General features: G+C 60.2%; 2 protein-coding genes and 1 long non-coding RNA gene across 9 annotated transcripts; 2 read left to right on the top strand and 1 right to left on the bottom strand.

Annotated features, from left to right (window-relative positions):
* Positions 1–849: 849 nt before the first annotated feature.
* CRELD2 (cysteine rich with EGF like domains 2) lies at positions 850–10,369 on the bottom strand. 6 transcript variants are annotated; one of them, XM_047866359.1, is made up of 10 exons: positions 10,073–10,365; positions 9,468–9,550; positions 8,820–8,930; positions 8,251–8,342; positions 7,171–7,347; positions 6,244–6,339; positions 4,353–4,436; positions 2,934–3,029; positions 2,205–2,351; positions 850–1,127 (listed from the first exon to the last, which is right to left on the bottom strand). In XM_047866359.1, exons 1-10 carry the CDS (start codon positions 10,199–10,201, stop codon positions 1,090–1,092), a joined length of 1,053 nt encoding a protein of 350 aa, XP_047722315.1. In that variant the 5' UTR covers positions 10,202–10,365; the 3' UTR covers positions 850–1,089. The 6 variants fall into 6 exon arrangements, 5 of the variants coding, with proteins under 5 accessions (XP_047722315.1, XP_047722314.1, XP_047722312.1 ...); XM_047866358.1 differs by having other exon boundaries at positions 850–1,136; positions 10,073–10,363; XM_047866356.1 differs by having other exon boundaries at positions 1,098–1,676; positions 10,073–10,366.
* On the top strand, positions 1,601–3,017 carry LOC125170136 (uncharacterized). The gene is made up of 3 exons (XR_007153913.1): positions 1,601–1,711; positions 2,406–2,602; positions 2,895–3,017. It is a non-coding gene; the product is annotated as an uncharacterized LOC125170136 (long non-coding RNA).
* Positions 10,370–10,619: 250 nt separating the features above from the next.
* Positions 10,620–20,170, top strand: ALG12 (ALG12 alpha-1,6-mannosyltransferase). 2 transcript variants are annotated; one of them, XM_047866354.1, is made up of 10 exons: positions 10,620–10,714; positions 14,130–14,354; positions 14,426–14,558; positions 16,053–16,226; positions 16,878–17,072; positions 17,402–17,505; positions 17,933–18,156; positions 19,135–19,304; positions 19,402–19,477; positions 19,603–20,170. In XM_047866354.1, the coding sequence occupies exons 2-10, from the start codon at positions 14,187–14,189 to the stop codon at positions 19,838–19,840; spliced, it is 1,482 nt and encodes a 493-aa protein (XP_047722310.1). In that variant the 5' UTR covers positions 10,620–10,714; positions 14,130–14,186; the 3' UTR covers positions 19,841–20,170. The 2 variants fall into 2 exon arrangements, with proteins under 2 accessions (XP_047722310.1, XP_047722311.1); XM_047866355.1 differs by lacking the exon at positions 10,620–10,714 and adding an exon at positions 10,768–11,555.
* The last annotated feature ends 6,909 nt before the right edge of the window (positions 20,171–27,079 follow it).

Raw genomic sequence — 27,079 nt, 5'->3', positions numbered from 1 at the left:
TGTGCTCCCACTGCCTGGACCTCCAGCCCAGTCCCCAGAGCGTGATGACAGGGCTGTCTCCCGTGTGAACTCCCCAGCAGGTCTGGACTGGACAAGAGCCGCAGGCTGGCCTTGCCTGGTCAACTCGGCCCTGTCTTCTAGGACTTCAGGGGCGCTTGGCCTGGGAGGGAATGCTCCCTGTCCCCCAGCACAGACATGGCAACAGAGCATGGGAGGCCAGCCGAGGGGCACGGGGACCCGGGGAGAACCAGGGACAAGACTTGGGGCAGGGGGTGTCCCCTGTGGCCACTGAGGTGCCCACCTTGGGCCCGCAGAGCAGGTACCACAGGATGTCGCGAGGATGCCGAGGTCCTCGGTGCCAGGACAGCGGGAGACAGGAGGCCGCCTCCCAGGGTGACCCCCCGTGTGGACGGCAGTGGGGCAGGGGTAACAGCAGTGGGGCAGGCAGGGTGCTCGGGGAACCGGGCGTTCACGTGGGTGGGGGGTTCCTGGGGCGGCCGCGCCGACTGGTGGGGGGGAGGGGGCCCTGGGAGGCCTCCCCGTGGAGCCACAGCCTGTATCACTCTCAGCTGCTTCATTCAAGGATGAGAAACTGGCCCTGGGGCTTGTGATGGACGCTTCTCTCCGCTGTAGCCTGCCCGAGGGCCCGTCGGTGGCACAGCTGTCCCGATCCTGTTGTGCTGAAAGCCCGAAGCGGGCTGCCTCAGGGCGGGCAGGGGCAGGCTGTGTCCTCTCCGTGCGGGGCGGTCAGGGGTGCCTTCCAGCCCCAGCGGGGGGGACAGCGACGGCGGACGGAGCTCACTCCGTCCCAAGTCGTTCGTGCTTTGCAGTGAGACAAACTCACACGTGTTCTGTGCCTGACTCCTCCAATGGTCAATTTTATTATAAAGAACGGTAGCAAAATATACAAATCTGCTCAAGAACAAGCAGGAACTGTGGTTTTTCCAGATGCCAGATGGGCACAAGTGTTTGAGGGGGAGCAGCTCGCCTCGACCGTCCGTGGAGGAGCGCGGGTGTGGGGGCCGCCTTCCCCGGGCGTCAGTCTCAATAACTTAAAGGGCAGGTCCGGCTTCCGGCTCCGGACCCACGTCACAGATCTTCCCGCGCGGGCGGCTGCGTTGGGTCTTCTGGGACTTCTGCCAGGAAACAAACAGAGTTGGTAAAATCCCCGCACGAGGGCCCCGAGGCTGAGGCCGCAAGGTTTTCACGGGGCTGGGGCGGAGCGCGGGCACAAACGTCCCGACGGGGTGGCGCTGGCTCCTCCCGGACGTGGCGGCCCGCTGGCCCCACAGCGAGGGGGGGGCGGCCAGGCGCTCCGGAATCAGCTGGGCGGGACGGGGGCCCGGATGGATGATGGGGAGGGGCGTGGGCGGGGAGGCCACGCCGAGGCAGAGGTGGCGTGTGGCTGCTGTCCCGTCCTCTGCTGTGTCCTCGCTCCCTTGGCGCCTGGTGCGCTCCTGTCCTTGGTGCTCGGGGTGTCCTACGAGGCTGTGTGCTCGCTGGGCTTTACCCCGCTCGGGGCCGGGGGCTCCTGGATTCTGCGGCACAACCTACTCGTTGGGGAAGACGCGTCCCTTCCACTCCGTGCTGTCGCAGCACTTCTAGGAGCCTCGTGGGAAGAGCCACATCTCCCGGGAGCCGTGGTGACCTCCTAACCCAGGAGCTGTCAGCTGGGCCTAGTGTGCAAACGGGCTCTTCACAGATGATCAAGGTAAGGAGAGGTCACTGGGGCGGGTCCTTCTCCAGTCACCGGTGTCCATACGGGGAGAGGGAAGCGTGGACACGCACAGGCCACGGGAAGGCCACGTGGACAGGGGCAGAGACTGGAGGGATGGGGCCGTAAGCCCCGGGGATCCAAGACGCACAGCCACCGGAAGCCGGAGGAGGCCAGGGTCCCTGCCCAGAGGCTCAGAGCGGGTCCTGGCCTCAGGCCTCCGGGAAGCTGGCGCACGGACCACGTGGGGACCGTCCGGTGGCTCCTCTGCCGTCAGCCCGCCTGCTGATTCTGGTGTCACTGACTCTGCTTCCCGCCCACACCTCAGTCTGTGCATGACCTCTGGGACTCCCCACGGGGACCGTCACCCTCTTGTCTTCAGGAAGCCCAGCCATCACCCTCCCGGGGCCACTTTTTGTGTGTTTCCGAGCCGGCGGCTGTGGCCCGGTGGCCGGTGTCCCTGCCCGGGCTCCGCAGCCAGGCCACTCACCGTCCGCGGCGGTCTGCGTCCGCACACAGGCTGTTTCCGTCTCCTCGAAGCCCTCGGGACACACGCACACGTAGCTCCCAGGGGTGTTGTAACAGTTCTCGCTTTCTCTCGTGCACACTTTTTCCGCCAGCGAGCACTCGTCTACGTCTGCGGTAAAGACATCCCACTGTAACCACTGTAACGGATTCCTCTGTTCGGCAGACACACGTCGTGATCACGAGATTCTCATAACTCGCTCGCGCACAGAGAGCCGAAGATCGGAAACATCTCGTTGGAGAAGAGAGGAAGAGGGCGGAGTTTAACAGAGGCGTCGGGGGTCAGGCCACGCGCGGCCGGAAAGCAGAGAAGCACGGCGCAGGCGAGGAGGCGGGAGGCCCGGCGTAAGCTCGCCCAGCGAGGTCGGTGGATTCGCTGCCCTTTTCCAAGTGGGTTCCAGCCGGCCCCAGCTGTGGAGGGGACCACGGGGGCCGGGTCACCCCTGGCTGACGGGGAAACGGGGGTGGGGTGCGGGACCCCAGACCACAGGATCACCAGCACCACGCACATGGTGGGGGGGGGGGGAGGCGTATGCTGCTCCCGTGTCACATGCTCTTGAAGCTGGAGGAACGGGGTCTGTGGAGAAGAGCCAGAGCCGGCGCCCCCCGCCCCCCAGCTCGTCACGGGACCGGTCACATCGTGGCCTCTCTGCAGCGCTCCATCCCAGCCCAGCACAGACACAACCGCACTGACCTGCACACTGGCCGCTCTCCTTGGTGTAGCCCGGGACGCACTCTCTACACTGTTCTGGACCCTTCCCCGTGCAGCCCACACAGGTAGAATCACATTCTAGAAACAAGGGGGAAAGGCAATGACAACATCAGACACCGTCCTGTGGGCACACGGGTCTGGAGCCACGCCACGTGGCAACCCGGGTGCTCCGGCCTCTCCCACCCCACCCCCACCCCCAAGCACGGCTTCAGGCGGCAGGGCGGAGACTCAGTGACCGTGCGCAGGAAGCCCACGGACAGGCACCCTCTGCACCCTCTTGTTGGAGCCGGTATCGGGGGTGGCCGCCTTCCTCATGACGGGCGGCTGGGGAGCTCAGTACGAATAACCTTCCCAGGCGAGGCCCACGCGTCACAGAGAGGGGCACACGCGGCACGTGGGGAGGCCCCAGCCTCCCGGGGACGGCGTGGCCCTACAACGCACACCCCCAGAGCAGTTTGGAACCAGTGCGAGAAAACGGTGACCACACGAAAGCTTTATCTACCAAGGAATTCAAAGTGCGTAACTGCGGGAGAACTGGTCTGACTCAAACAGCCAGCGATACAGATTGTCGAAGAAACTGGCGGAGTCAGGACGTGCTCTGCAATCGCACACACGCGTGTATGTGACGTACACGGCGTGACAGGACGGACGAAGACGGTCACGGCCTCGTTGAGTGAAAATGGCAAGGAGACGCTGGGGAGCGTATTAGGACTAGTAACAGAGGCTCCCTCTCCGTGGAATTGATGGCTTTGAAATATTACTTTCAACTCATTTGAATTTTCTGTAACAAATATCTATCACTTGGGTTGCCACCTTAAACTTTTTTTTTGGGAGAGAGAGAGAGAGAGAGAGAGAGAGAGAGCGGGAGCCCGTGCATAGGGACGTGCGTGTGGGGGGAGGGGCAGAGAGAGAGGGAGAACAAATCCCAAGCAGGCTCCACGCTCGGTGCAGAGCCCGATGCGGGCTCAGTCTCACCACCCTGAGATCATAACCTGAGCTGAAATCAAGAGCTGGACGCTTAACCGACTGAGCCACCCAGGCGCCCGTCACCTTCAACTTTCTAAAGTAGGTAGAGAGGCGCCTGGGTGGCTCCGTCGGTTGAGCGTCCGACTTCGGCTCAGGTCACGATCTCGCGGTCTGTGAGTTCGAGCCCCGCGTTGGGCTCTGTGCTGACAGCTCAGAGCCTGGAGCCTGTTTCAGATTCTGTGTCTCCCTCTCTCTGCCCCTCCCCCACTCATGCTCTTTCTCCCTCAAAAATAAATAAACAAACGTTAAAAAGAACTTAAAGTAGGTAGAACATAAGAAAGTCACGTGAACGCCTGAAAAGGGAGAATCGGCAGGGCCCAGGGCCCAGGGCCCAGGAGGTGCGTGCCCGCCCCGGAGGAGCCCATGCCCAAGCACCTTCGCACACGAACGAGCCGTTGACGTTCTCGCAGTACTGCTGGTCGCCGCACGGAGGCGTCTCGGCCGCGCACTCGTCCACGTCTGGAAGGCAGCGGCACAGCCGTGAGGGGCCGAGCCCGGACCACCTTCGTGATGATGCAACCTGGGGCTGGGGCCGGACAGGGAGGTGGCCTCCCACGTGCAGGGGTGACAACCAGGGACATTAAGTGGTCCCAGGGGAGGGGCCGCTGCGAGGGACCAATGGCTACCACGTGAGCACTCTGTGCTTCCGCGTGGACTCCGATGAGCTCCAGGTCGGTGTCGGGGCCCCTCCCTCCCCACTGGAGGCGTCAGGTACAAGCCTGACGCCCCTAACTGAGGGGCAAAACCAAAGCTGACGTATGAGGGGAGGAGGGCACCCCGTCCTCGACCCGCCCCTCCTCCCACCTGCCTGCCGGCATTCGGACCCGGGGAAGAGCCCCTCGGCCACTGCCAGACCCTCCCCGGGGCCTTCTGCGGGGCTGGGTTTGGAGCCAGTGCTCCGGGGCCCGCTGCAGCTCAGAAAAAGGATACAGGCAAAGCGGGCAGTGGCTACCAGGCTGGGTGGGGAGGGGATGGGTGGGGAGAGCCAAGGCCCGGGGCCTCAGGTCTGGAGCGTGTGTGTCAGAAGGCATGCCTCCTCTCTGTGGCTGTGAAGCACCTGTGTGTGGCTCTCCAGGCCAAAGGGAGGTCTGTGCCTCAGTTTCCCTGCCAGTGGCCACACACCAGCAGGTCCTAGAGAAAGGAGAGGGAGGGAGGGAGGGAGGGAGGGAGGGGGGAGAGAAGTGGGAGGAAGGGGATGAGGGCTGGAGGAGAAGAGAAGGGGGAGGAGAGAGAAGGGGAAGGAGAGAAGAAGAGAAGAGGGAAGGAGGAGAGGGGAAGAGTCGGGGGGTAGGAGGGGGAGGAGGAGGAAGAGGGAGAGAAAAGAGGATGGAAAGGATGGAGGGAGAAGAAGAGAGAAAGAAGGGGAGAAAGAGAGGAGGAAGGAAAACAGGAGGAGGGGGTGGAGGGAAAGAGGAGGGGGAGGAGGATGAGGAGGGAGAGGAGGGAAGGAAGAGGGGGAGGAGGATGAGGAGGGAGAGGAGGGAAGGAAGAGGGGGAGGAGGGGAAGAGGGGGAGGGGGAGGGGGAGGAGGAGGGGGGGAGGAGGAGGGGGAGGGAGGAGGGGGAGGAGGGGGCAGGGGGGAGGGGGGAGGAGGGGGGAGGAGGGGGGAGGGGAGGAGGGGGGAGGGGGGAGGGGGGAGGGGGAGGAGGGGGAGGACGGAGAAAGGAGGGAAGGAGGAGGGGGCGGGAGGGAAGGAGGAGGGGGAGGGGGGAAGGAGGAGGGGAGGGGGGGAAGGAGGAGGGGGAGGGGGGAAGAGGGGGGAAGGAAGAGGGGGAGGGGGAAGGGGGAAGGGGGGAGGGGAGGGGGGAAGGAGGAAGGGGAGGGGGGAGGGAGGAGGGGGAGGGGAAGGGGGAGGGAGGGGGGAGGGAAGAGGGATGGAGGAGGGAGGGAGGAGGATGAGGAGGGGGAAGAGGGAGAGGAGGGAAGGAAGAGGGGGTGGAGGGGGAAGTGGGGGAGGAGGGGGGAAGGAGGGGGGAGGGGGGAGGGGGGAGGGGGGAGGGGGGAGGGGGAGGGGGGAGGGGGGAGGAGGAGGGGGGAGGGGGGAGGGGGAGGGGGGAGGGGGAAGGGGGAGGGGGAGGGGGAGGGGGAGGGGGGAGGGGGAAGGGGGAGGGGGGAGGGGGAGGGGGAGGGGGGAGGGGGGAGGAGGAGGGGGGAGGGGGGAGGGGGAGGGGGGAGGGGGAAGGGGGAGGGGGAGGGGGAGGGGGAGGGGGAAGGGGGAGGGGGAGGGAAGGCCAGGCCCCAGGAGCCCGCGCAGCCTCAGCCTCACCCACGCAGGCGCCGTCCTCCCGCACCCAGCCCGCTTGGCACTGGCCGCAGTCTCTGTTGGTGGGACCCGTGCACATCTTACACGACTCGTCACAGGCTGGAAAGCAGAGGCGGGACGGCCGCCAGTAAGCGTAAATCCCGCTCTGAGTAACAAGCCCGACACAGAGATCATCTCAGAAATTTACCTGCAGTGGAACGAAAACAAAACCCAGAAACAAATAAGGAAGAAACCCCCGAAAGCGGCTCTCAGTCAACGACAGAAAAAACCACTCTTGCGATTCGTGATCCGGACGTGACCGGAGAAAACAAACGGGGGGCTCTCTCCTCGACTCCAGGGAAATAGTTCAGGGCCTGAGTGCTCACCCGGAGCGCCCAGGACACCTCTGAAGACCCAGGTAGGAGAGCCCCCCCGCACTCGATGCCAGGGTAGCCGAGATGGTGTGTCCTCTCAAGGGGACCTGGGGCCGGGAGGTCCCGCCACGTCACCTCAGCACCCCGTTCCTGTGCGCGCCCCCCCCCCCCTCTACCCCACCTCCTGCAGCAACGCGGGCCGGGGCCCAGGGTGGTCTTCGCTCACTCCAGACGCTCTGCCTCGGTGACCGCGCGCTGACGACAGCCACAGAGGGAGGGCAAGCCCGCGAGGGGACACTAAAGGCAGCAGGTCACCAGGAGCCCGATGAGCATGGCTGTGACACACCGTCCACCCTCCCCTCCTTCTCCAGAGGATGTCGGGAGAACGGGACTCACTTCCCTCCCGGGGGCTGTTTAGGGCTGGGAGGCAAGAGCACCGCGGCCCATCCTCCTCCTTCCCTTCCCGTGGCTCCTGTGTGCCCCCCGGGCTCCCGGGATGCGGGTAAGAGCCAAGGGATGCGTCTGTCGCGCCGAGGACCGTGGGCTGAAGCCCTGGCCGCCCGCGCTGCTGCGGTACCTGTGCAGATGCTGTGCGTCTCATTCCTCAGCGAGCTGAAGTAGCCATCCACGCAGTCGGTGCACGTGGCCCCCTGGTACCCAGGGTGGCACTGGCAGGACCCGTCCCCCTGCCTGCTGCCGTCCCCGCTGCAGTGCCCGTTCCCGCTGCAGGGCCTCTGGGACCCGCCCTGGCACGCTGGGGGCGACACAGACCCACCGCTCAGAGCTCAGCCCCGGGGCGGGGGCTGGGCTCACACCCAGAGGACGCCCCCCACCCCCGCTCACAAAGTAGCTTTCTGGAAGTCCCGCTAAAATCCAAGCCACGCTTCACCCCCAGAACAAGCGCCTGGGGTTGGGATTTACAGGAGCCTGCATGCAACCTGGGGGCCTGTGGGCATGTGGGTCACTGCCCGGGAGCCAGCCGGGGGCTCTGGGCAGCCTCACCTGAAACCTGGGGACAAGGATGCTCACACGTGGAGCGAATAGGACTGCTTGGGACCGTGACATCGGCCCGCTGCAGCCCCGTGGCAGCGGGACGGGAGGAAAGGTAGGCAGGAGGGGGCCGCGGCCAGGGAGACAGTCTGAACTTGGAAAATGTGCCACTTGACCCAGCTGATCAAGGTGAGTGACTTTGGTGGCTTCGGTTTCGAAGTCCATGTCTTGACGTAAGAGTGTGGCTTCCCTACTTAAAGCTGGCACGACGCATCCATCCTGACAGATGTGACTGTCCCTCCCTGCCCCAGACTTGTCTCTGCTCCTCCGTGGGCAGAGCTGGGCCGGGGGCCACGCAAGCCACAGAGCCACCTCCTTGCACTCAGGGGGCGGCGCCCATGCGGGCAGGTTAAAACTGGCCCACGGGTGGACTATGGGAGGTCTGTAGAGACTGAATTAGAAGCCCAGTTGGGATCAGAGGCTCAGAGCGGTGCGGACCAAAGGAGAAGGTCCCTGGGGTGAGGGCAGCAGCAACACAGCAGCCCCAGGGCCAGGTGGAGGTGGCATGGACCGTCCCTTTGCCGACCCTGCTCCCGCCCGCCCGGGAATCACCACACGGGCACCGCCAATGACCTGGGGCACTTGAGAGTCCCCGAGAAAAACGTACCAAGGCAGTCTGGCCCGTACGTTCCTGGCGAACAGCAAACTTCCAGGGTTTTCACACAAAACCATTCAAATAAGTCAGGATACTCCTTCTTCCTGAGGAATCGAAAACTCGTTCGTTAAAGCTCACGTGACAGATTTCTTCAACATAAAATCATAGTTTATGACGACGTGTGCTCCAGCGTATCGTAACGTCAGGGAAACACCAGTGCGGGCGGGACGGACTTCTCCAGTTACGGACCTCACCGGGATTATCGTGTTAAGGTAATAAGAGATGCTAACGTGCGGACAAGAGAGAAGACGAGCGTGTGGAAACTCTTGGAGGTCTGAAATTATCTCAAAATTATAAATTAAAAAGTAAGAAGCCACTCGTGTGTTTCCACGAACACCCAGGGAGAGCAGGGTTGGGGTGGGGGGGCTGGAGAGCCAGGCTGGGGCACGCGAGGTGGGCCCGGTAACGGGGCGGGGGGTGCGGGAGATGCACTGGGTGTAGGGGTGCAGGGCTGGGGGAATGGGGGGGGGCCCTGGGGCTGGGGAACAGGGTGGGGGGCGCAGGGGGTGTGGGACGCTCACAGCCTCAGCCACCAGGCCTCCAGGCGTTCCTCATGCTCCTCCAGCATGCTGTGACAGTCGAAGTCACTGCTGCCACACAGGCTCTCCATGATCTCCAGCAGCCGGACCTCGCTGAAACACAAGCCCATCAGCACCACAGAGTGAGGAGGCGAGTCGAGGTATCAGTGTCCATCCCACAGGACGTCCCCACTTGGCGCGAGGCGGGAAGGACGGTGGCACTTCAGTAGGAAAAGACCCTCAGCAGACACATCAGGTGGGCTGGGTGCCCTGTGATGAATGAAACTCAGAGAACAAGTGATCGTGTGGCAGGTGTGGGGCCCACCAGGGGAGCCCCTGAAGTTGGGGGCAGGGCCTGGAGTCCTGGGTGGAGGAGAGAGGGCTAACCCCACCAGCAGGGGAAGCCAGTGACATTTCACGTGGGGGGACTCACCGTCCAGGGTGCATCGTTAAGAGACCACCCAGTCCACTGTGTGCGGACTGGATACGGGGATAAGTGTGGAAGCCAAAAGGCCACGTAGGGGCCAGCAGACAGGTGACGCTATGGGAGGGACCCTTCCATGTATTTGTCATCAACGCGGGTGACAACGTTCACAGGAACATGTCAAGTACCGAAGCTGGGCTGCCCAGAGCAGGGGTGGTGGCACCCACCTGAATTCATACTTGGATAGCGCCTTTTCCTCCCAAGCCGTGTTCCCGCCGCCAAAGTTCTTCTTTGCGGTGTCCACCATTCCCTGCGGGGACACGGTGGAGACGGGGCTCAGTGCCGCTGCCCCCACCCACGTCCGTTGTGAGAGCAACCCTAGTCCGTCATGGTGACTCCCCAAGCCCCCTGACAGGTCGCCGCCATTCATTGCGTGAGTGATCCTGGGTCCATCACGAGGGTGATGTCCGTGTCAGGACTGACTCTGGCCCATCTCTGGGCTACCCTGGGTCCCTGACCCTGGTCCCTTGTGGGCTGACCTCAGGTCGATGGTGGAGTGACTCCGGCCCACTCAGGGTGACCCTGGCCCACGGAGGGGTTACCCTGGATCCTTGATCCTCGTCCGTTGTGGGTTGACCTCAGGTCCATGGTGGAGTGACTCCGGCCCATCTCGGGGTGACCCTCGACCGTTGTGGGCCGACCCCGATCCACCGCAGGCTTACCCTGGGTCCAGGACCCCGGTCCATCGCGGGACGACCCCGGCCCCGCCGCCCCCCAAGGCCGGTCCCGACCCCGACCCCGACCCCGCGTCTGCGTGGGGTGACCGGCCCACCTGGTTGAACTTGTCCACCAGCTCCCGGCAGCGCTTGCAGGGCGTCGCCTTCTTGGCGGTCTCACCAGGCGGCGGCGGCAGCAGCAGCAGCAGCAGCAGCCCCAGCGCGGCCGGGGTAGGGGGGCGCATGGCGGGCCGAGGCGGGCAGCGTTGCGCAGGACGCGGCCGCGCGGGCACTGGCCGAGGTCCGGCGGGAACCGGCGCAGCGCTCGGCCTCTGCGGCCGCCCACCGCTCCGCGGTGCCGGCCGTTCCCGGGGCTACTTGATGGTGCCGGGCGGGATCCCGCCCCGCGCCAGCCCTCGCGCCGCTATTGGTCGGAGGGACCCACCCCGTCCCCATGTGGCCCAATCCGGGCTCGCCACGAGAAGCGACCAATAAGAAGACCCCGGGTCAGCGTCCAGCGGGGAGGGGGTGGGGACGGGGGCGTGGAAATCGGAGCCTGCCCCTCGCGCGCACCGGCCGCGGCGGCCATCTTTACTCCGGGCAGGGAGGGCGTCCCGCTGCGGTGGTAGCGAGGTTTTGGTGGCCATGTTAGGTTTGGGCAAGGGCTTCGCGTCCGTCCTCCGCTTCCGCCACCCCGCTTCCGGCCGCGGGCTGCCTAGGGCGCCGCGCGTCGAGGGACGCCGCCGACGGCAGGCGAGGTCAGCGCGCGGTACCGCGGCCGGGGCTCTCGGGACGGGCGGCGGGCGAGGGCAGGTTCTCGGTGCGGGCGGCGGGGACCCCGAACCGGCGCTCGCGTCGCGCTCCTCCGTCCTCAGCGCCGGTGCTCCTCGCCGGGAGCCTGGGGACAGCGTCCTGGGGCCCAGGTCCCGCGTTTCCCTGCCTGCCCGAGGCCGCTGGCTCGGGAACCGAGGTGGAAATAGAACTGAGACGAGCGCGATCTGGGTGCCAGCGACGAAGCGCCGGAGGAGGACGCGCACAGGGTGGCTACTGGTCTGCGGTGCACCGGGCCGCTTGTGTGCCCAGGGTGAGCGGAGCCCTCAGCGCCCGCAGTGGCGGGGGCCGGACGGCCTTCACGGGTCGCCTCCTCAGCGGAGACGAGCCGGGCCTGTCCACCTGTGCGCGCCCGGGCTGACCCGCGCGGCCGGACATGCGCTCACGCCCTCCGCCCGGCTTCTGTGCCCGCTGCCCGCCCGCCGGTCCTGGCCCGGCCAGCGTCCCGGCCCGGCCTCGGCAGTGCCGGCGTCCTCCGGGATCAGGGGCGCACCTGCTGCTTCTGCCCGTGGTCGGTCCTCAGCACAGAACACACAGTCCTGGGGCTGAGACGCCCCTGTGGCGAGGGAGCCCGGAGTCCCGCACACTCGTGTGCCCCTCACAGCTTGTGAGAGGACAGTGTGGGGTTCCCTGCAGGGGAGCGTGCTCTGGGCCCCCCACACAGGGGGTCTGCGGGGCAGGCGGGTTCTTAGCTGACCTGGGGCCGCTGTGAGCCGGAGTCAGGTTCCCGCCAAGCAGCATTTCTCCTGCAGCCGTTTGCACAGCTTGGTGTGTAAATGCTTTCTGTTTCTTTAACCTTTTTTTTTTTTTTTCCATACCAGTAAGAGGAACAGAGAATAGTGTGTGAATATTCTGTGGTCTCCTTGGCTTTACTGGAAATTAAAACGTTAATGCAGTTTTTTTTTTTTTTTTTAAATGTGGAGAGAGAGCGCGCATGAGCAGGGGAGGGGCAGAGAGGGAGAGAGAGAATCCCAAGCGGGCTCACACTGTCAGCACAGACAGAGCCCCGCTCGGGGCTCGAACTCTGGAGCCGTGAGATCATGACCTGAGCCGAAATCAAGAGTCAGATGCTTAACCGGCTGAGCCACCCAGGTGCCCCAGCGATAATGTACTTTTAATGAAAACGTAAGCTGGCGTGATGAGACCCACGTTGAAGAGTTTTACCGAATTTCTTCTCCAAGTAGTTTGTTGAGCATCTACTGTGCGCCAGGCTCTGCTGCTAGAACCGTGAATCAGCCACGCAGGCCCTGCCCCCAGGACATGAGCCCAGCAGGGAGACAGTCAGCCACATGTTTCATTCACATGTGGGCTCCTGTGATGACCAGAGTCCATCCTTGCTGAGGGTTCTGGGGGCGGGGGGCGGGGGGTGGGGGGTGGACCAGAGAAATCCCATCAAGGAGCTTACACTTTAGAAAGAGGGAGACAAATTGGGGCGCCTGGGTGGCTCAGTCGGTTGAGCATCTGGCTTCAACGTAGGTCATGATCTCTCGGTTCGTGGGTTTGAGCCTCGCTGTGCTGACAGCTCAGAGCCTGGAGTCTTCTCTGGATTCTGCGTCTCCCTCTCTCTCTCTCTCTCTGTCCCCTCCCCTGCTCATGCTCTGTCTCTGTTAAAAGTAAATAAACATTTAAAAAAAGTTTAAAGAAAGAAGGAGACAAATTATAACACCCTTGTTCATCCATGGTTTTTATATTTGGGAAGAGAAAGAGTTAGGTTACTTTTAAGGGAACTGCTACTTTGGTCGTTCTTAATTATTAAAGCCCCTTTCCCCCCTTCTTGGCCCCACCTCACCACCGCCGGCATTGCCACATCAGGCAGGATTCCTGCTCCTTCCATTCCACGGATTGTCCTTCCCTTGTTGGTTCCCCCCCCAGTTGCCATCTTTGGAGACTACAGACTTCTTTTTTTTTTAATTTTTAAAAATTGTTTCTTTATTTTGAGAGACAGAGACAGAGAGTGAGCAGGGGACGGGCAGAGAGGGAGACATAGAATCCGAAGCAGGGTCCGGGCTCTGTGCTGACAGCTCAGAGCTCAAACCCACGAATCATGAGATCATGAGCTGAGCTGAAGTCAGACCCTTAATCGACCGAGCCACCCAGGCGCTCCTGGAGACTACAGACTTCCGAAATCTCTCTCTAATCACAAGGTAGTTTCAGGGGGGCCTGGGTAGGGTAGCTCAGTCGGTTAAGCGTTGACAGTTTCTGCTCACGGTTCCTGAGATCGAGCCCCGTGTTGGGCTCCACGTTTGGTGTGGAGCCTGCTTGGGATTCTCTCCCTCCCCCTCCCTCTGCCCCTACCCTGCATGCGTGTGTGCACATGTGTTCTCCCTCTTTCTCTCTCTCTCATGAAAAAATAAATAAGAAAAAAAGTAGTTTTAGCAAACAGTAAGCACTCTGTCCTTTCTCTTCTGGCCTTTCTGGTTCTGATCAAATAAAATCAAACCTGTTTTAAGAGTAGCCAGAAACACGAAGAAGAATTTGCCATCTTCCCCCCGCACAAGCGGGACAGTCTAGGTGTCTCCCGGGAAGCTTTGTGCTGTGGGCTCTTCCCCAAATCGTCCTGCTGTATTTGGGTGATTCGGGGATCCACTGCAGACACATCTGTCTGAACACCTCAGGGACACACTCATGCTCTTTGTCATCTGCATGTTCACGTTCGTGACCGGCGTGGTGCCTCTCAGGGGCTCCACACGGTTTCCGGCGGGCAGGCGTCCACAGCTCCTGTCCGGTTGTACCTGGACTGCGGGGGCTTCGTGGGCTGTCCTGGCCCTGTGTGCCACCTCCTGCCCTCCTGTGGGTGCCCCTCTGTCATCCCCCAGACGCATCCCTCCCACCCTACAGCTGCCTGTCCCGGGGTCTCTCAGCCCGTACCGTGGGGCCCTACTGTCCCGCCAGAGTTGAGCCTCTCAACTGCAGGGGCCGTCCCGCTGCCCTCCAGAGGCTGGGTCAGCCCGGGGCCCGGCCACGTGGAGGACTGACTCAGTTCTGCAAATAAAGTCTTCCTGGAAAAATACACGGCTTGAAGCCTGAGCCAGCCGGTTAAAGTGTGGAAGGGGCGCCTGGGTGGCTCAGGCTGTGTCCGACTCTTGATCTCAGCTCAGGTCTTGATCTCAGTCAGGGTCACGAGTTCACGCTCCGCGCTCGGTGTGAAGCTTGCTTTTAAAAAAATGTGAAAGGCGCTCAGGCGTGATTTTTCCTTGAATTCTCTAGTTGGAGGCCTTCTGATCTACAGAAGTTACAGCAGTAGTTCAAAGAGTTCACACTCCCCCTTCACCTGGATCCCCCGGGTGTTAACTCACGTGTGACTGTGGAAACTCAGCGATCTGCATTTTCGTTTTGTCCCAGTGCTCACAGGGCAGCAGCGTTGATGGTCGCTGAAGGCACGTGAAGCGGGACATCGCCATGGCGGGGAAGAGGCCGTCGGGCCCAGGCCGGCAGCGCTGGCTGCTGGGGCTGCTGGCGGCCGTGGGCGCCATCCACCTCTTCACCTGCCCCTACTCCAAAGTGGAGGAGAGCTTTAGTCTGCAGGCCGTGCACGACCTGCTCTACCACCGGCTGGACGTGGACAAGGTGAGCGCCCGCGTCCCGGGCCGTGCGGCACCCCTGCGAGACGTCCGCTGACGCCCCTCTTCTCCCTGCAGTATGACCACCTCGAGTTCCCCGGCGTGGTCCCCAGGACGTTCCTCGGGCCGCTGGCCGTGGCGGTGCTGTCCAGCCCTGCGGTCTGTGTGCTGTCCCTGCTGCAAGCGCCCAAGTTCTATTCTCAGCTAGTAGGTAAGGGGGAGTCCGGACGAGGACAGGTGAGGAGCCGTGCGAAGTCAGGGCTTCGGTTGGCCGGGCTGAGGCCCCCCGCCTTCTGGGCCGTCCTTCCGTCAGAACCCAGGTTGCTTCGTGCGGTGGTCCAGAGCTCGGGTGGAGGCCCAAAGTCAGCCTTTTCTGGGCCGTGACCCGGGACAGGTAACTGGGCACCTGTCCACCTGTTCCCGAGACCATGAGGTGAGGGTGCCAGCCGGCCCTGCCCCGGCCGCGGTGGCCGGAGGGGAAGCAGGCGAGATGCACCTCTGGAGGTGGCCGCAGAGGGGCCGGCGGCCACACCTGGAGAGCCGTCCACCCAGGCGGTACGGCGCCTGCATTGGAGGCCTCACTTCCCCCACCTGGAGGCCACCGTCCACAGGGCTTTGTGCAAAGCGTTCTGGGGCTGTGTGCCCATGTATTTTTTTTTTTTTAATTTTTTTTTCCAACGTTTTTTATTTATTTTTGGGACAGAGAGAGACAGAGCATGAACGGGGGAGGGGCAGAGAGAGAGGGAGACACAGAATCGGAAACAGGCTCCAGGCTCCGAGCCATCAGCCCAGAGCCTGACGCGGGGCTCAAACTCAGGACCGCGAGATCGTGACCTGGCTGAAGTTGGACGCTCAACCGACTGCACCACCCAGGCGCCCCCCATGTATTTTTTAAAACCAAATTCAGAACATTCTGTGTATCTCTCTCTGAAGTGTCATTTTTGGTCGATAGTCACCAGTTTTCCATTTCGGTGAATTTTTAAAAATTTATTTTAAGAAAAATTTTTTTAGACAGAGAGCGCAAGTTGGGGAGGGGCAGAGAGAGAGGGAGACACGGAATCAGAAGCAGGCTCCAGGGTCCGAGCTGTCAGCACACAGCCCGACGCGGGGCTCGAACCCACAACCTGTGAGATCATGACCTGAGCTGAAGTCGGACGCTCCACCGACTGAGCCACCCAGGCGCCCCATTTCGGTGAATTTTTATCGTGGCTGCACCCAGATATTTGGATCTCCCCCGCTAAGTCAGACACGCTCTCCAGCTAGTTTGTCAGCCTCATGGGCAGGACGTTAAAGACACAGATCCCTGGGGGAGAAGCAGGCCTGCTTCCTGAGAGAACAGATTAGGAAATGGAAATCCGCCGCCACGGGGGGCGGCTGCACAGGCTGTGCTGGTTCGGGGGTGTCGGGGAGCCCCGGACAGTCTCCCCGCCTGGGGAAGGGTGGCCCTGGACACATCCTGTCCCTGTGGCGTGGGCTGTGCTGATGATGCCACGCCTGTCACACGGTCCTGCAGACGTCCGGTGGCCGTGTCCCCCTGAGCCCCCTCCCCGGGCCGCATGGTCCCGGCAAAGCTTCAGGGTCCCCTCTTTCGAGGTGGTCTCACTGCTACTTGGTCGTCAACTTGCACTGCGAGCGGCACTGGCGGAGACCTGCTTTGCCGGCGTCCTGCACGCTGTGGGTCACTCACGGTGCCCTCTTTGTTTAGTCAGAGCCGTCCTGGGACTCGGCGTGATCTCGGGACTCTGGACTTTACAAAAAGAAGTGAGGCGGCAGTTTGGGGCCACGGTGGCCACCATGTTCTGCTGGGTGACGGCCACACAGTTCCACCTGATGTTCTACTGCACCCGGACGCTCCCCAACGTGCTGGCCCTGTCCGTGGGTAGGCGCTTGCCGAGCCGCACTCTCGCTGGGCACCACGGGGCGGGGCGTACCGGCCCGGCGAGGGTCAGGGTCAGAAATGCCCGGCGAGGGGAAGAGGGGGCCTCTTCTTGGTGCCGGATGGAGGCACGCTTCCCCGCACGTGGCCGGGGCCGCCTGCGAGGGTCTCCCTGGCCTGTGGACAGCTCTGTCCGAGCGTCCTGGGGGTGACCCAGGCAGACGGGGGGAGGCCAAGTGTGGGTAGGAGGGGGGGCCGTGGATGGCATGGGTTGGGGGGGGGGTGGTCCGTGCCGATCGGGGCCGGGTGTGGCCCGGACGTCCACGTGCCCGGGGAAGGTGGCAGGCAGGGTTCCCGTCCGAATGAACCCCGTGGGGGGCCAGCGGGACACGCCTCAGGCCCGGGTGCGCAGGAGAGGAGGGGAGGCGCTGGGCGCGTGGAGCCTGGGGGGTTTCAGGGCACGCGGGGGCCAGGTGCCGTCAGGCCTGAGAAGCGGCCCCAGGCTGTGTGGTGGCGCCGTGGCGCAGGAGCCGTGGCCGGCCCCGTGTCAGCAGATCTGGGTCTGAGCGGCGTGTGCCGTCCTCTGGCGGGTTCTGCGTGGCTTTTGCCGGGAGGAAGCAAGTCGGCCTGCTTCGGGCACCCCGTGTCTTGCAGTCCTGCCCGCCCTCACGGCCTGGCTGCAGCTGAAGTGGGCCCGCTTCATCCGGCTCTCGGCGTTCGCCATCCTGGTGTTCCGGGCGGAGCTGAGCCTGTTCCTGGGCCTCGTGCTGCTGCTGCTGTTGCGCTCGCGGAGGGTGACGGTGGCGCGGGCCTTGCGCTGCGCCCTGCCGGCCGGGGCTCTCTGCTTAGGTGAGTGGGAGCCGCCGTGGGCTGCTGTGACTGAAAGCGGGGCTCTCGGGAGAGCTGGCCTTCACGTCCAGCAGAGAGAAAATGTCTTAGCGCCTCCATCCGCGGGCCGCCCTCGTCCTGGCCGGGAGGGGCGGCTGGCCCCGTCGGGGGAGCCGAGGTCCCGACGCGCCATCCCCCTCTGGAGCAGGGGGCTCGTGGCCGACGCGGCTGCTTCACGGGACGTTGACCTGCGACCTGGGGCTCTGGGGCTGCTGTTCACGCCGCAGCGGCGACGTCCGAGTGGCTCAGGTGGCCGTGTTCTTTCCTGAGGGACTCCTTTATCTTACCAGGACTGACCGTCGCCGTGGACTCCTGTTTCTGGCGAAGTCTCGTGTGGCCGGAGGGAAAGGTGCTTTGGTACAACACCATCCTGAACAAAAGTTCCAACTGGGGAGTATCCTTCCCGTGTGTCTGCGGGGCAGCCTGCAGGGTGGGGCGGGGCGGTCGTCCCCCCTCCCCTCCTCTCCCCCCTCCCTCCCCCTCCCTTTCCCCCTCCGTCCCTCCCCCTCCCTCCCCCCTCCCCCTCCCCCCCTCCTCCCCCGGCCTCACCGCCCTGCTGTTGGGCGCCATTTCCCCTTTAGCCTTCGGGACGGTCTTTAGCAGGAGCCCGTAGCGTTTTGCTGCGGAACCCGACAGCGTACATATGGGCGGGAAGTACAGCGCGCGAGTCCCCGGCGCACCCGTCCCACCGGCACGAGCTGTTCTGCAGCCAGGGGGAGGGACAGGTGGCGGGGGGGGGGGGGGGGGCCCAGGTGCCGCGGGCAGGAGCGCCTGTCGGCCGTGGCTCGCTGGCGTGTGGCTCCTTGACCCTGCCCCCGCAGACCTCGCCGCTGCTGTGGTATTTCTACTCGGCCCTGCCCCGCGGCCTGGGCTGCAGCCTGCTGTTCGTGCCGCTGGGCGCCACGGACAGGCGGGCCCTGGCGCTGCTGCTGCCCTCGCTGGGCTTCGTGGCCCTGTACTCGCTGCTGCCGCACAAGGAGCTGCGGTTCATCATCTACTCCTTCCCTGTGCTCAACATCGTGGCCGCCAGGGGCTGCGCCTGCCTGTGAGCGTCCCGCCGCCCCCGCTTCCGCAGCCGCGCCGCACGCGCCCGCTGTCACGTGGGGAGGTGTTGAAGGAGGAGGGCCCGGGGTTGGGACGGGCTGGCCTCCCACCCACCGTGTCGGCGGGGCTGTGGTCAGTCGGGCCGGTGTCCGCGCTCGGTCTCGGTCACTTGGGGGAGGACGTGCCCGGAGCGGCCCCTGCACGGGGTGGCCAAGCGGGCTTCGGCCGGGCGGATGGTCTCCAGGGCCGACTTCGCTGAAGGGCCGGGCCCCACCGAGCAGAGAGCGGCAGGGCGGATGACAGGGGAAGGGTCAGGGAAGCGCTCGACCCACGGGGCCTTGTGGGGCACAAGGTGGTGTGCGGGTTTCCGAGGGAGGGGGATGGCCCGGCGACAGAACGGAGGTGCCCCGAGCAGGGCGTCCGGGATAAGCCAGGTTGGTCGAGCGGGGCTGCCCTTCCCTGGAGCAAGGCGGTCACTGCCATGGTAGGAACAGGAGTGACGCGGCCGCTCGGCCGGGCCGAGGGCGCAGAGGGTGTGGCCGGGAGAGGAGGCCCCGCCGCACGGCCCCTGCAGGAGCCGGGAGCCAGGAGCAGGCCGTGCTCCCAAAGAACCAACGCCCGTGAAGGGCAGGTTCTGCCCGCTCTGCTCCGGGCCGTGAGCCTCAGCCTCAGGCTCCATCTGGGTTCAGTGGCAGGCGTGGTGCTGGAGGGACGTGCACCCGGCCCGAGGCCACAGGGGGAGCTGCTCAGAGCGGCGGGCGGATTCCACCTCGAGGGCTGGGACGGGAGGGAGGAGGACTCCGTTCATGGAAAATCTGGGCGTCTCAGGTTAGCGAAGCCGGGGCGAACCATGGACAGACCGTTCAGGAGTCCGTGACTGTGCGGGAAGGGGGTTCAGTTCTTGAAATGAGGCCGCAGACTCCACCGGCTGGTGTTGCTGGGGGAGAGCAAGCCTTTCCGTGAAACGTGCTCTTTCCAGGCTGAACAACTACAGGAAGTCTTGGCTGTATAAAGTGGGTTCCGCCCTTGTGGTAGGACACCTGGTGGTGAACGCCATGTACTCGGCCACGGCCCTGTACGTGTCCCACTTCAACTATCCTGGCGGCGTCGCGATGCAGCGGCTGCACGAGCTGGTGGCCCCCGGGACAGGTGGGTGCTTGGGGCCGAGCTGGGCCAGCTGCGGCTCTGGCGGGGGGCAGGGGACCCCAGCTCGCCATGCTGACTGAACACGCGTGGTTGTCCACAGACGTCGTCGTGCACATCGACGTGGCCGCCGCACAGACCGGTGTGTCTCGGTTTCTAGAAGTCAACAGCGCCTGGAGGTACGTTCCCGCCAGTTGTGACTGCGGGCGGTGGCGCTCCTCGCAGAGGCCACGTGGGGGCTCCCTGGGGGCATCCGGGCACTGGCGTGGGGCCACAGGTGCACGGTCACGCTCTTCCCTCGCAGGTACGAGAAAAAGGAAGATGTGCAGCCTGGGTCGGGGCGTATGCTGGCCTACACGCACCTCCTCGTGGAGGCGGCCCCTGCGCAGCTGGCCCTCTACAGGGACACGCACCGGGTCCTGGCCAGCATCACGGGCACCACCGGGGTGAGTCTGAACCTGACCCGACTGCCTCCATTTGACGTCAACCTGCAGACAAAGCTGGTGCTCCTCGAGAGGCTCCGCCGGCATCCTGGCAAATGAGACGATACGAAGAGCCGAACCGGGGACGTGCCCCGGACGTACGCCTCAGGGAACAGGCCGGGGTCCTCCACGGCCAGCCCAGACCGAGCACGGCCAGCGGGGACTGCGGGCCTCACCCGGGGGCCTCTCGGAGCACCTGAAAAAGCGCCCCTTCGGGGGAGCTCGTGTGAGACTTGGTGTCGAGGCAGCACCGCTGGACGGCGGCCCCCGCCCACGCCCCGAGCCGCAGGGAGAATCCTTCGTGGGCACGGGCACGCCATGGCGTGGCAGCTCACGTGAAATTGTGGGAATTTAAAGAGGACGGAGAATAAAAATTTGAATGTTTCCTTATTAGAGATCTAACGATACGTGGTATTTCTAGAGACTGCCTCCGCGTGGGTTGTGTTTTATGTGGTAACTTCGGCATCTTTACGCTTCATCGCCCGAGAATTTATTCAGGACCCAAAACGCATCTGACGCCACCAGACGCCGAAGACGATGCAGGGAGACGGGTGCGCTGCACACACACGCACACACCGCGTGTGCTCATGCCAAGTGCACACACGTACCGTGCACACTCACCACGTGCACTCCTACCACGCACAGGCACACATCACACCACGTGTGCTCACACTTCATCCGCGTCACTCATGCCGCACACGCGTACACGTCACGTGCGCCCTACCACATGCACTCGTGCCACACACACACACGTGCTCACGTGCATAAAGAAAGGCCGCCTTTTCCGAGCCACTCGAGAGAGTAGCTCTCGGCATGGAGCACCTCCGCGTGTCCTAGGAGGGAGGCGACCGCCTCTCCCCCTGTGGCCGCTGGGTCTCCACCGCAGCCGACAGGCAGTGTGGGCACAGACGTGTCCGCTGGGCGCACCTGCTCCAGCCTCTCCCCGACTCGATGTCGTCCGATGATCCCTGAGGAGGCTGGCCTTTGCAGCACCTCCCGCCTCCGGCTGGTGCCCGACACTCTACGCGAGCCAGCTCCCGCCTTTCCCCTTTGGTCTGATTGTCCCAGCGTTTATTATGTACGTATTACCGGCATTTATCGCTCATTTATAATTGGTCAGGGCTCAGATATTTGTCATCGGTTATCAGCACGCATCCGCGGATCGCCGCGGGGCCTCACGCTGTGCCGGGGTCGCACGGGGAGCTGTCATGTTGTGACGTGTCATTGCCTCCCTACTTTCCGGCACAAGGCTCTCGGGTCCCTCTGTCCCAGCCCAGAAATCAGCCATTTGTCCGAGGGGCCCTGTCTCCTCTTGGGGAATGGTCGTGCAGACAGGCCTGGGTGCAAAACCTGCGTGTTGCTTTCAAGATGTCTGTTTTTAGGCCGTGTCTGTGGACAGCGAGGGAGGACGGGCACACCCACACGCACACACCTATGTGCGCTTTTGAGAGACCGCGGCGCCATGCCGACACTTCCAGTTCCACCTCCGTGGGCTCGTTTGCCTGCCTTGTCTGTATCTACATCTGCCCTCCACGGTGAGAATTCTGTCCCCAGTGGCTTCAGGTTCGTGGCCAAATACCGTGTGTGCACGGTCCTCGGACGAACCCTCCTGCTTCACTGTGGTGGTTTTCATTTAAAATACGATTGGGCCGTCGTCTTTCCGTTTGCTTTCAGTCTCGGGATCTGACTTCCCACCCTCCTTATTGGTAGAACGTGATCGCGCTTCCAGAAGTCTGGACTCTTCCCAAAGGCACGCTCAGGGACATGGCTCCCTCCTGTCCCTCCTCCACGTTTTTGCAACTAGCGTCAGTTTTCTGGTTTGTCCTTTTTGTGAAGATGCCTGTGTGCTGACTGCACGTTGTTTCTTCTGGAAAGCACTCTTCTTCTACTCGGGGACGACTCCCTCTTGGAGCCACGTAGTGCTTCATCGTGTGGATGAACCGTGGCCGACTCAGCCAGCCTCCCGCATGCTGGCGTTTTCGTGGTTGCCAGGACTTCACGACTCCCAACAGAGCTGTTTGAATAACCTCATGCACGTGTATTTTCATGCTGTTCGAGGTGCGTCTTTATGGCGAATTCCTACAAGTGGGAATGCGAGGTCACGGGGAAGCGTGGATCCATTCGGCTGGGTATTGCCACATTGCCCTGCCCTTCTCCCCTCGCTGGTCTGGTGGTGGGGCAATGGTGCCTCTGGACTTTGCTTCATCCTTTTTTTTCTTTTTAATGTTTATTTGAGGCAGAGAGAGAGCAAGGGGGGGAGGGGCAGGCAGAGGGGGAGAGAGAGATTCCCAAGCAGGCTCCGCGCTGTTAGCGCAGACAGAGCCTGATGCGGGGCTTGAACCTATGAACCGTGAGATCGTGACCTGAGCCGAAATCAAGAGTCGGACGCTTAGCTGACTGAGCCCCCCCAGACGCCCTTTGCTTCATTTCTTCACGCGTGAAGGCGAATATCTTCATAGGTTTGAGAACCATCTGTTTTTATAAGTTGTCTGTTCATATATTTTGTCCATTTCCCATTGGACTCGGGGCATATTCCTCTCACATTATGTGCACACGCTTGGGTGACTGCCCTTTATCTCCAGTATATGCTGCACAGCCTCCATCTGTCACTTTTCTTTCCATCTGTCACTTTTCTTTCCACTCCGAGTGGGAAGTACCTTCCCGTGTGGAAGTTTCCGGTTTCCTGTTTGCAGGTTTATTGCTCGTTTCGTGCCGAGTCCTGGTTGGGAAGCTTTTCCCACAGTCAGTTCCGCCGTGTTTTCTGTCCACGTTTGCTTAGTGTCTCTTCTGCATGTAGACTTCGGGTCCGTTTGGAGCTCACTTTTGTTTGTGTGAAGGTAGGCCTTATTTTCTCTTTCTCCAAGCGGCTGTCCGCTTACTGAAGGCCCATCATTGCCTCAGAGATTTGAAGTCACACACCGAACATGCACATTTCAAGTTTGGGCAACTATGAATAAAGCTGCTATAAACATCTGGGTGCAGCTGCTTTGAGGACCCATGATTCCAACTCCTTCGTGGAAGTACCAGGAAGCAGGAGTACTATAAAGTAAGAGAATGTTTGGTTTTGCAAGAAGCCACCAAACTGCCTTCCACAGTGGCCGCACCATTTTGCATCCCGCCAGCAAGGAGTGCTTCACATCCTCCCAGCACTGGTGTTGTGTGTGCTCCGGATTTGGGCCATTCTGACATGTGTGGTGTCCCTCGTTTTAATGTGCATTTGCCGGATGCACATGATGTGATGCTTACGTGCCGTCTGTACATCTCTGGTGTCCGTTAATGTCTTTAAGCCTATTTTCCAACTGAACTCTTTCCTTATTGTTGAGTTTTAAGGGTTCTTTGTACATTTTGAATAGCAGCCCTTTATCAGATGTGTCTTTTGCACAGGGGTTCTCCCAGTCTGCGTGTCTTCTCGTCCTCTTGACATTGTCCATCACGGACCAGAGAATTTTAATTTTAACAAGTCTAGCTATCAATTCTCTCTTTCACGGATCATGCCTTTGGGGTTGTATCTGAAGACTCCTCTCCACACTCAAGGTCGTCCAGGCTTTCTCCTACGTTACCTTCTAGGAGTTTTATAGTTTTGCATTTACATTTAGGTATGTGATAAATTTTGTGTTGTGTTTATGAAGGGTGTAGGTCTGTGTCTATATTCTTGTGTGTGTGTGTGTGTGTGTGTGTGTGTGTGTGTGTGTGTGTGTATGAGTGTGTGTGAGTGTGTATCAGTGTGTGAGTGGATGTCCAGTGGTTCCCGTACTATTAGTTGAAGAGCCCATCTCTACTCCATTGTATTGCCTTTGGTTCTTCATCAAAGATCAGTTGACTGGATTTATGGAGATCTGTTTCTAGGCGATTTTGTTCCACTCATCAATTTGTATATTATTTTGTCAATACCACATTGTTCTGATTAACTGTAGCTTTATATAAGGCTTGAAGTGAGGTAGTGTCACTCTTCCAACTTTGTTCTCCTTCAATATTCTGTTGGCCATTCTGGGTCTTTTGCTTCTCCGTGTAAACTTCAGAATTTTTATCAATATCCACAAAATAACTTGCTGAGATTTGATCGAAATTGCATTGAATCTATAGATCAAGTTGGAAAGACTGACATCTTGACAATATTGAGTCTTATCTATGAACATAGAATGCCTCCCCAATTGTTTACTTGATTTTGATCATCAGAATTTTGTTCTTTTCTTCATATAAATGTTGTATATATTTTGTTAGATTTATGCCCAAATATTTCACTTTTTTGAGCACTAATTAACGTAAATGGTATTATGTTTTTAATTTCAAATTCCACTTGTTCGTTGGCAGTATATAGGAAAGCTATTAACTTTTGTATATTAACCATGCAACCTGCAACCTTACTATAATTGCTTTATTCCAGAAGTCTTCTCGTCAATTCTTTTAGACTTTCTACTTCGATGATCATGTCACCTGTGAACAAAGACCATTTTATTTTTTCCGTACCAATCTGTATACCTTTTATTTCATTTTCTTGTCTTGTTGCAATAGCTAGCACTTCCAGTTCAGTGTTGAAAAGGATTGGTGAGAGAGGACATCCTTGGAGTGTAAGGGAAACTTCTGAGTTTTTCACCATTACGTGTAACGATAGCTGTAGGCTTTTTGTAGATGTTCTTTATCAAGTTGAGGAAGTTCCCCTTTATCCCTAGGTTACCGAGAGCTTTGGTCATGAATGGCTATAGGATTTGTCAAATGCTTTTCCTGCATCTATTATGATCATGTAATTTTTCTCATTTTGCCTGTTGATCTGATGGAATACATTCTTGATTTTCAAATGTTCAACAAAGCTTGCATACCCGGGGTAAATCCCATTTGGTCATGGTGTATATAATTCTGTTAATACATTGTTGGGTTTAATATATTTTTTTAAGATTCCTGCATCTATGCTCATGAGTGATTTTGGTCTGTAGTTTTCTTACGGTGTCTTTCCCTGGTTTCGGTTTTAGGGAAATTCTGGCTTCATAAATGAAGTAGGAGGAATTCTCTCTGTTTCTATCTCCTGGAAGAGATTGTAGAGAATTGGTATCATTTCTCCTTAAATGTTTGGTAGAATTCAACAGTAAACTAATCTGGGCTTGGTGCTTTCTGTTTCAGGTTATTAATTGTTGGTTCGATTTATTTAATAGATATAGGCCTATTCAGATTGTCTATTTCTTGTGTGACTTTTGGCAGACTGTGTCTTTCAAGAAATTGGTTAATTTCATCTAGGTTATCAAATTTGTGTGCATAGTTGTTCATACTATTCCTTTATTATCCTTTTAAGTCCATGGATCTGTAATGATGTCTCCTCTTCCATTTGTATTATTAGTAATTAGTGTCCTTTCTCTCTCTTTTCTTAGTTAGCCTGGCTACAGGCTTATCAATTTCATTAATCTTTTTAAAGAACCAGCTTTTGGTTTCATTGCTTTTCTCTATTGATTTCCTGTTTTCAATTTCATGAATTTCTTCTCTGATTCTTATTTCTTCTGCTTACTTTGGACATAAAACAGAAAAAAGAAAACAGAGGAGTTACAAAGCGTCGTTACAACAGGTGCCCGTGTGTTTACCTTTTGTGACTGTGCTTCTTCGTGCAGCTTCCAGCTCCAGCTCGTGTCCTTCTCTTCGCCGGCGTGACCCCCAGAGGAGGTGTGCTGTTCACGTGCTGCCTCGGCGTCTGGGTGCTGAGAACATCTTCATTTCTCCCTCGGTCTGGAAGGGCAGTTTTGCCGGATGCAGGATTCTCGATGGGCAGTGGTTTCTTGTAGCACTTTAATGGCAGCGGCCCGGTGCCTTCTGTCCCGCAAAGATTCTGGGGGAGGTCTGCTGGTGAGCCTGTGGAGGATCTCATGTGTGAGGATGCTCGCTGCTCCAGGACTCGTGTCTTTGACAGTTCGGTCATATAATGTGTCTCCACGTGCATCTCCTTCAGTTCACTGCATGGGGAGTTCACCACGCTTCTTGGATGTTCATATTCGTGTTTTCCATCACATTTGGGAAGTTTTCCGCCATTCTGTTTTCCAATGTCTCTCTCTTTCCAGGACCCCCACGATGCGCACGGTGGCTGTCTTGACTGTGTCCCATGGGTCCCCAGGCTTTGTTCGCTGCCCCGGTCTCATTTCCTTCTGTTTCTCACACTCGCTAAACCCCACTGCCCTGTCTTCAAGTTCACACGTTCTTTCTTCTGCCTGAGTCTGTCCCGGTGGCAGGGCGCTGCAGTCATGGCGCTTGCCAGCCCCTAATCTCCTTTTGCTTTCTTTTTAGGTCTGGTATTGTTTATTCCATCTTGTTCCCGTGTCACCTTCCTGGCTTTCTCCACATCCACATGTAGCTCTGTGAGGATCTTCGGCCATTAAGTCTTTGTCCAGTAGGTCCGCCATCAGGTCTTCACAAACAGCTGCTGTGGACTTATTTCCCCTTCGGGCAGTGATCTTCTCCTGTCTCTGTGCCTCGTGCAGGGACATTTTAGCCCACTGGTGCCGTAACTCTGAACTCAGAGTTCCCCTTACCCAGGGTTTGCTGTTTTTGGTTATTTTTAAATGTTTTGATGGTTGTAGGCTGTCTAGGGGCCAAGGAGCAGCCTGAGGGGTAAACTTAGTGCCTTCTCATGTCCTTTCAGAGCCTTTACCTGGAACAGCAGGGTCACATTCTAACTCTCCCACACGTGTGGTTGCCTGTAACTGCACGTCTTTCGTGTCTGCCTCCTCTAATTGCCCTGCAGGTCGCTCCAGGAGAAGGGGCCCGCCGCATGGCCACCTGCCTCTGTGTCTCTGTCTGCACCTCCCTCATCAGGAGTAACCAGCCTTCAGAGCGCGGGCCTCTGGTACCTGGAGGCCGGGGCCTGTTTCCCAGCCCGGCTCCCACCAGCCGTGTGCGAGCCGCTCCAGGAACCGGCGTGCAGCTGCCTGCCGGGGGCCGGGTGGGGGTGGGGGGCTGCTCCTGTGCTCAGAGCAGACGCTGAGCAGAACGAACACAACCGTGCACGTCTTCGCTGGGAAGCGCAAACCTTCGATGCTCTCCTCAGCTCCAGAAGAGCCACCGCACACAGCTTCTGCCGCTGCCATCCTGGCGCCCACGCCGCTGTCTCCGCGGGCCCCTCTCGCTCCGACGCCAGCTTCAGAAACGGGTGTCCAGACGTCCTGTCGACGGCGTCCTCCCGGCGTTGGACTCCCTGTGCTCCTTGTGGGCTGGAGATGAGGTCTAAGGGTTTGAATAAATTCGGGCTAAATCGTTTTGGCGCGAGGACCTCCCACGTGGACTTTAGTTGCTGCTGCATCGGGCACGCGTGAGGACGCCAAGCCC

This window comes from Prionailurus viverrinus, chromosome B4 (assembly GCF_022837055.1).
Source record: "Prionailurus viverrinus isolate Anna chromosome B4, UM_Priviv_1.0, whole genome shotgun sequence".
Classification (NCBI taxonomy): domain Eukaryota; kingdom Metazoa; phylum Chordata; class Mammalia; order Carnivora; family Felidae; genus Prionailurus; species Prionailurus viverrinus.
This window is presented reverse-complemented; position numbering and strand designations above follow the sequence as displayed.

Excerpts from the sequence above, each read along its gene's own strand:
- CRELD2 (XM_047866356.1), bottom strand. The coding sequence starts at position 10,201 with ATGCGCCCCCCTACCCCGGCCGCGCTGGGGCTGCTGCTGCTGCTGCTG. Across the intron at positions 6,340-7,170 it reads GACGCACAGCATCTGCACAG|CCTGTGACGAGTCGTGTAAG; the intron begins GTACCGCAGCAG and ends TCTGCTTTCCAG. Across the intron at positions 2,352-2,933 it reads GGAGAGCGGCCAGTGTGCAG|ACGTAGACGAGTGCTCGCTG; the intron begins GTCAGTGCGGTT and ends TCTTTACCGCAG.
- ALG12 (XM_047866354.1), top strand. The coding sequence starts at position 14,187 with ATGGCGGGGAAGAGGCCGTCGGGCCCAGGCCGGCAGCGCTGGCTGCTG. Across the intron at positions 17,073-17,401 it reads GGCCGGGGCTCTCTGCTTAG|GACTGACCGTCGCCGTGGAC; the intron begins GTGAGTGGGAGC and ends TTATCTTACCAG. Across the intron at positions 19,305-19,401 it reads GCTGGTGGCCCCCGGGACAG|ACGTCGTCGTGCACATCGAC; the intron begins GTGGGTGCTTGG and ends GGTTGTCCACAG.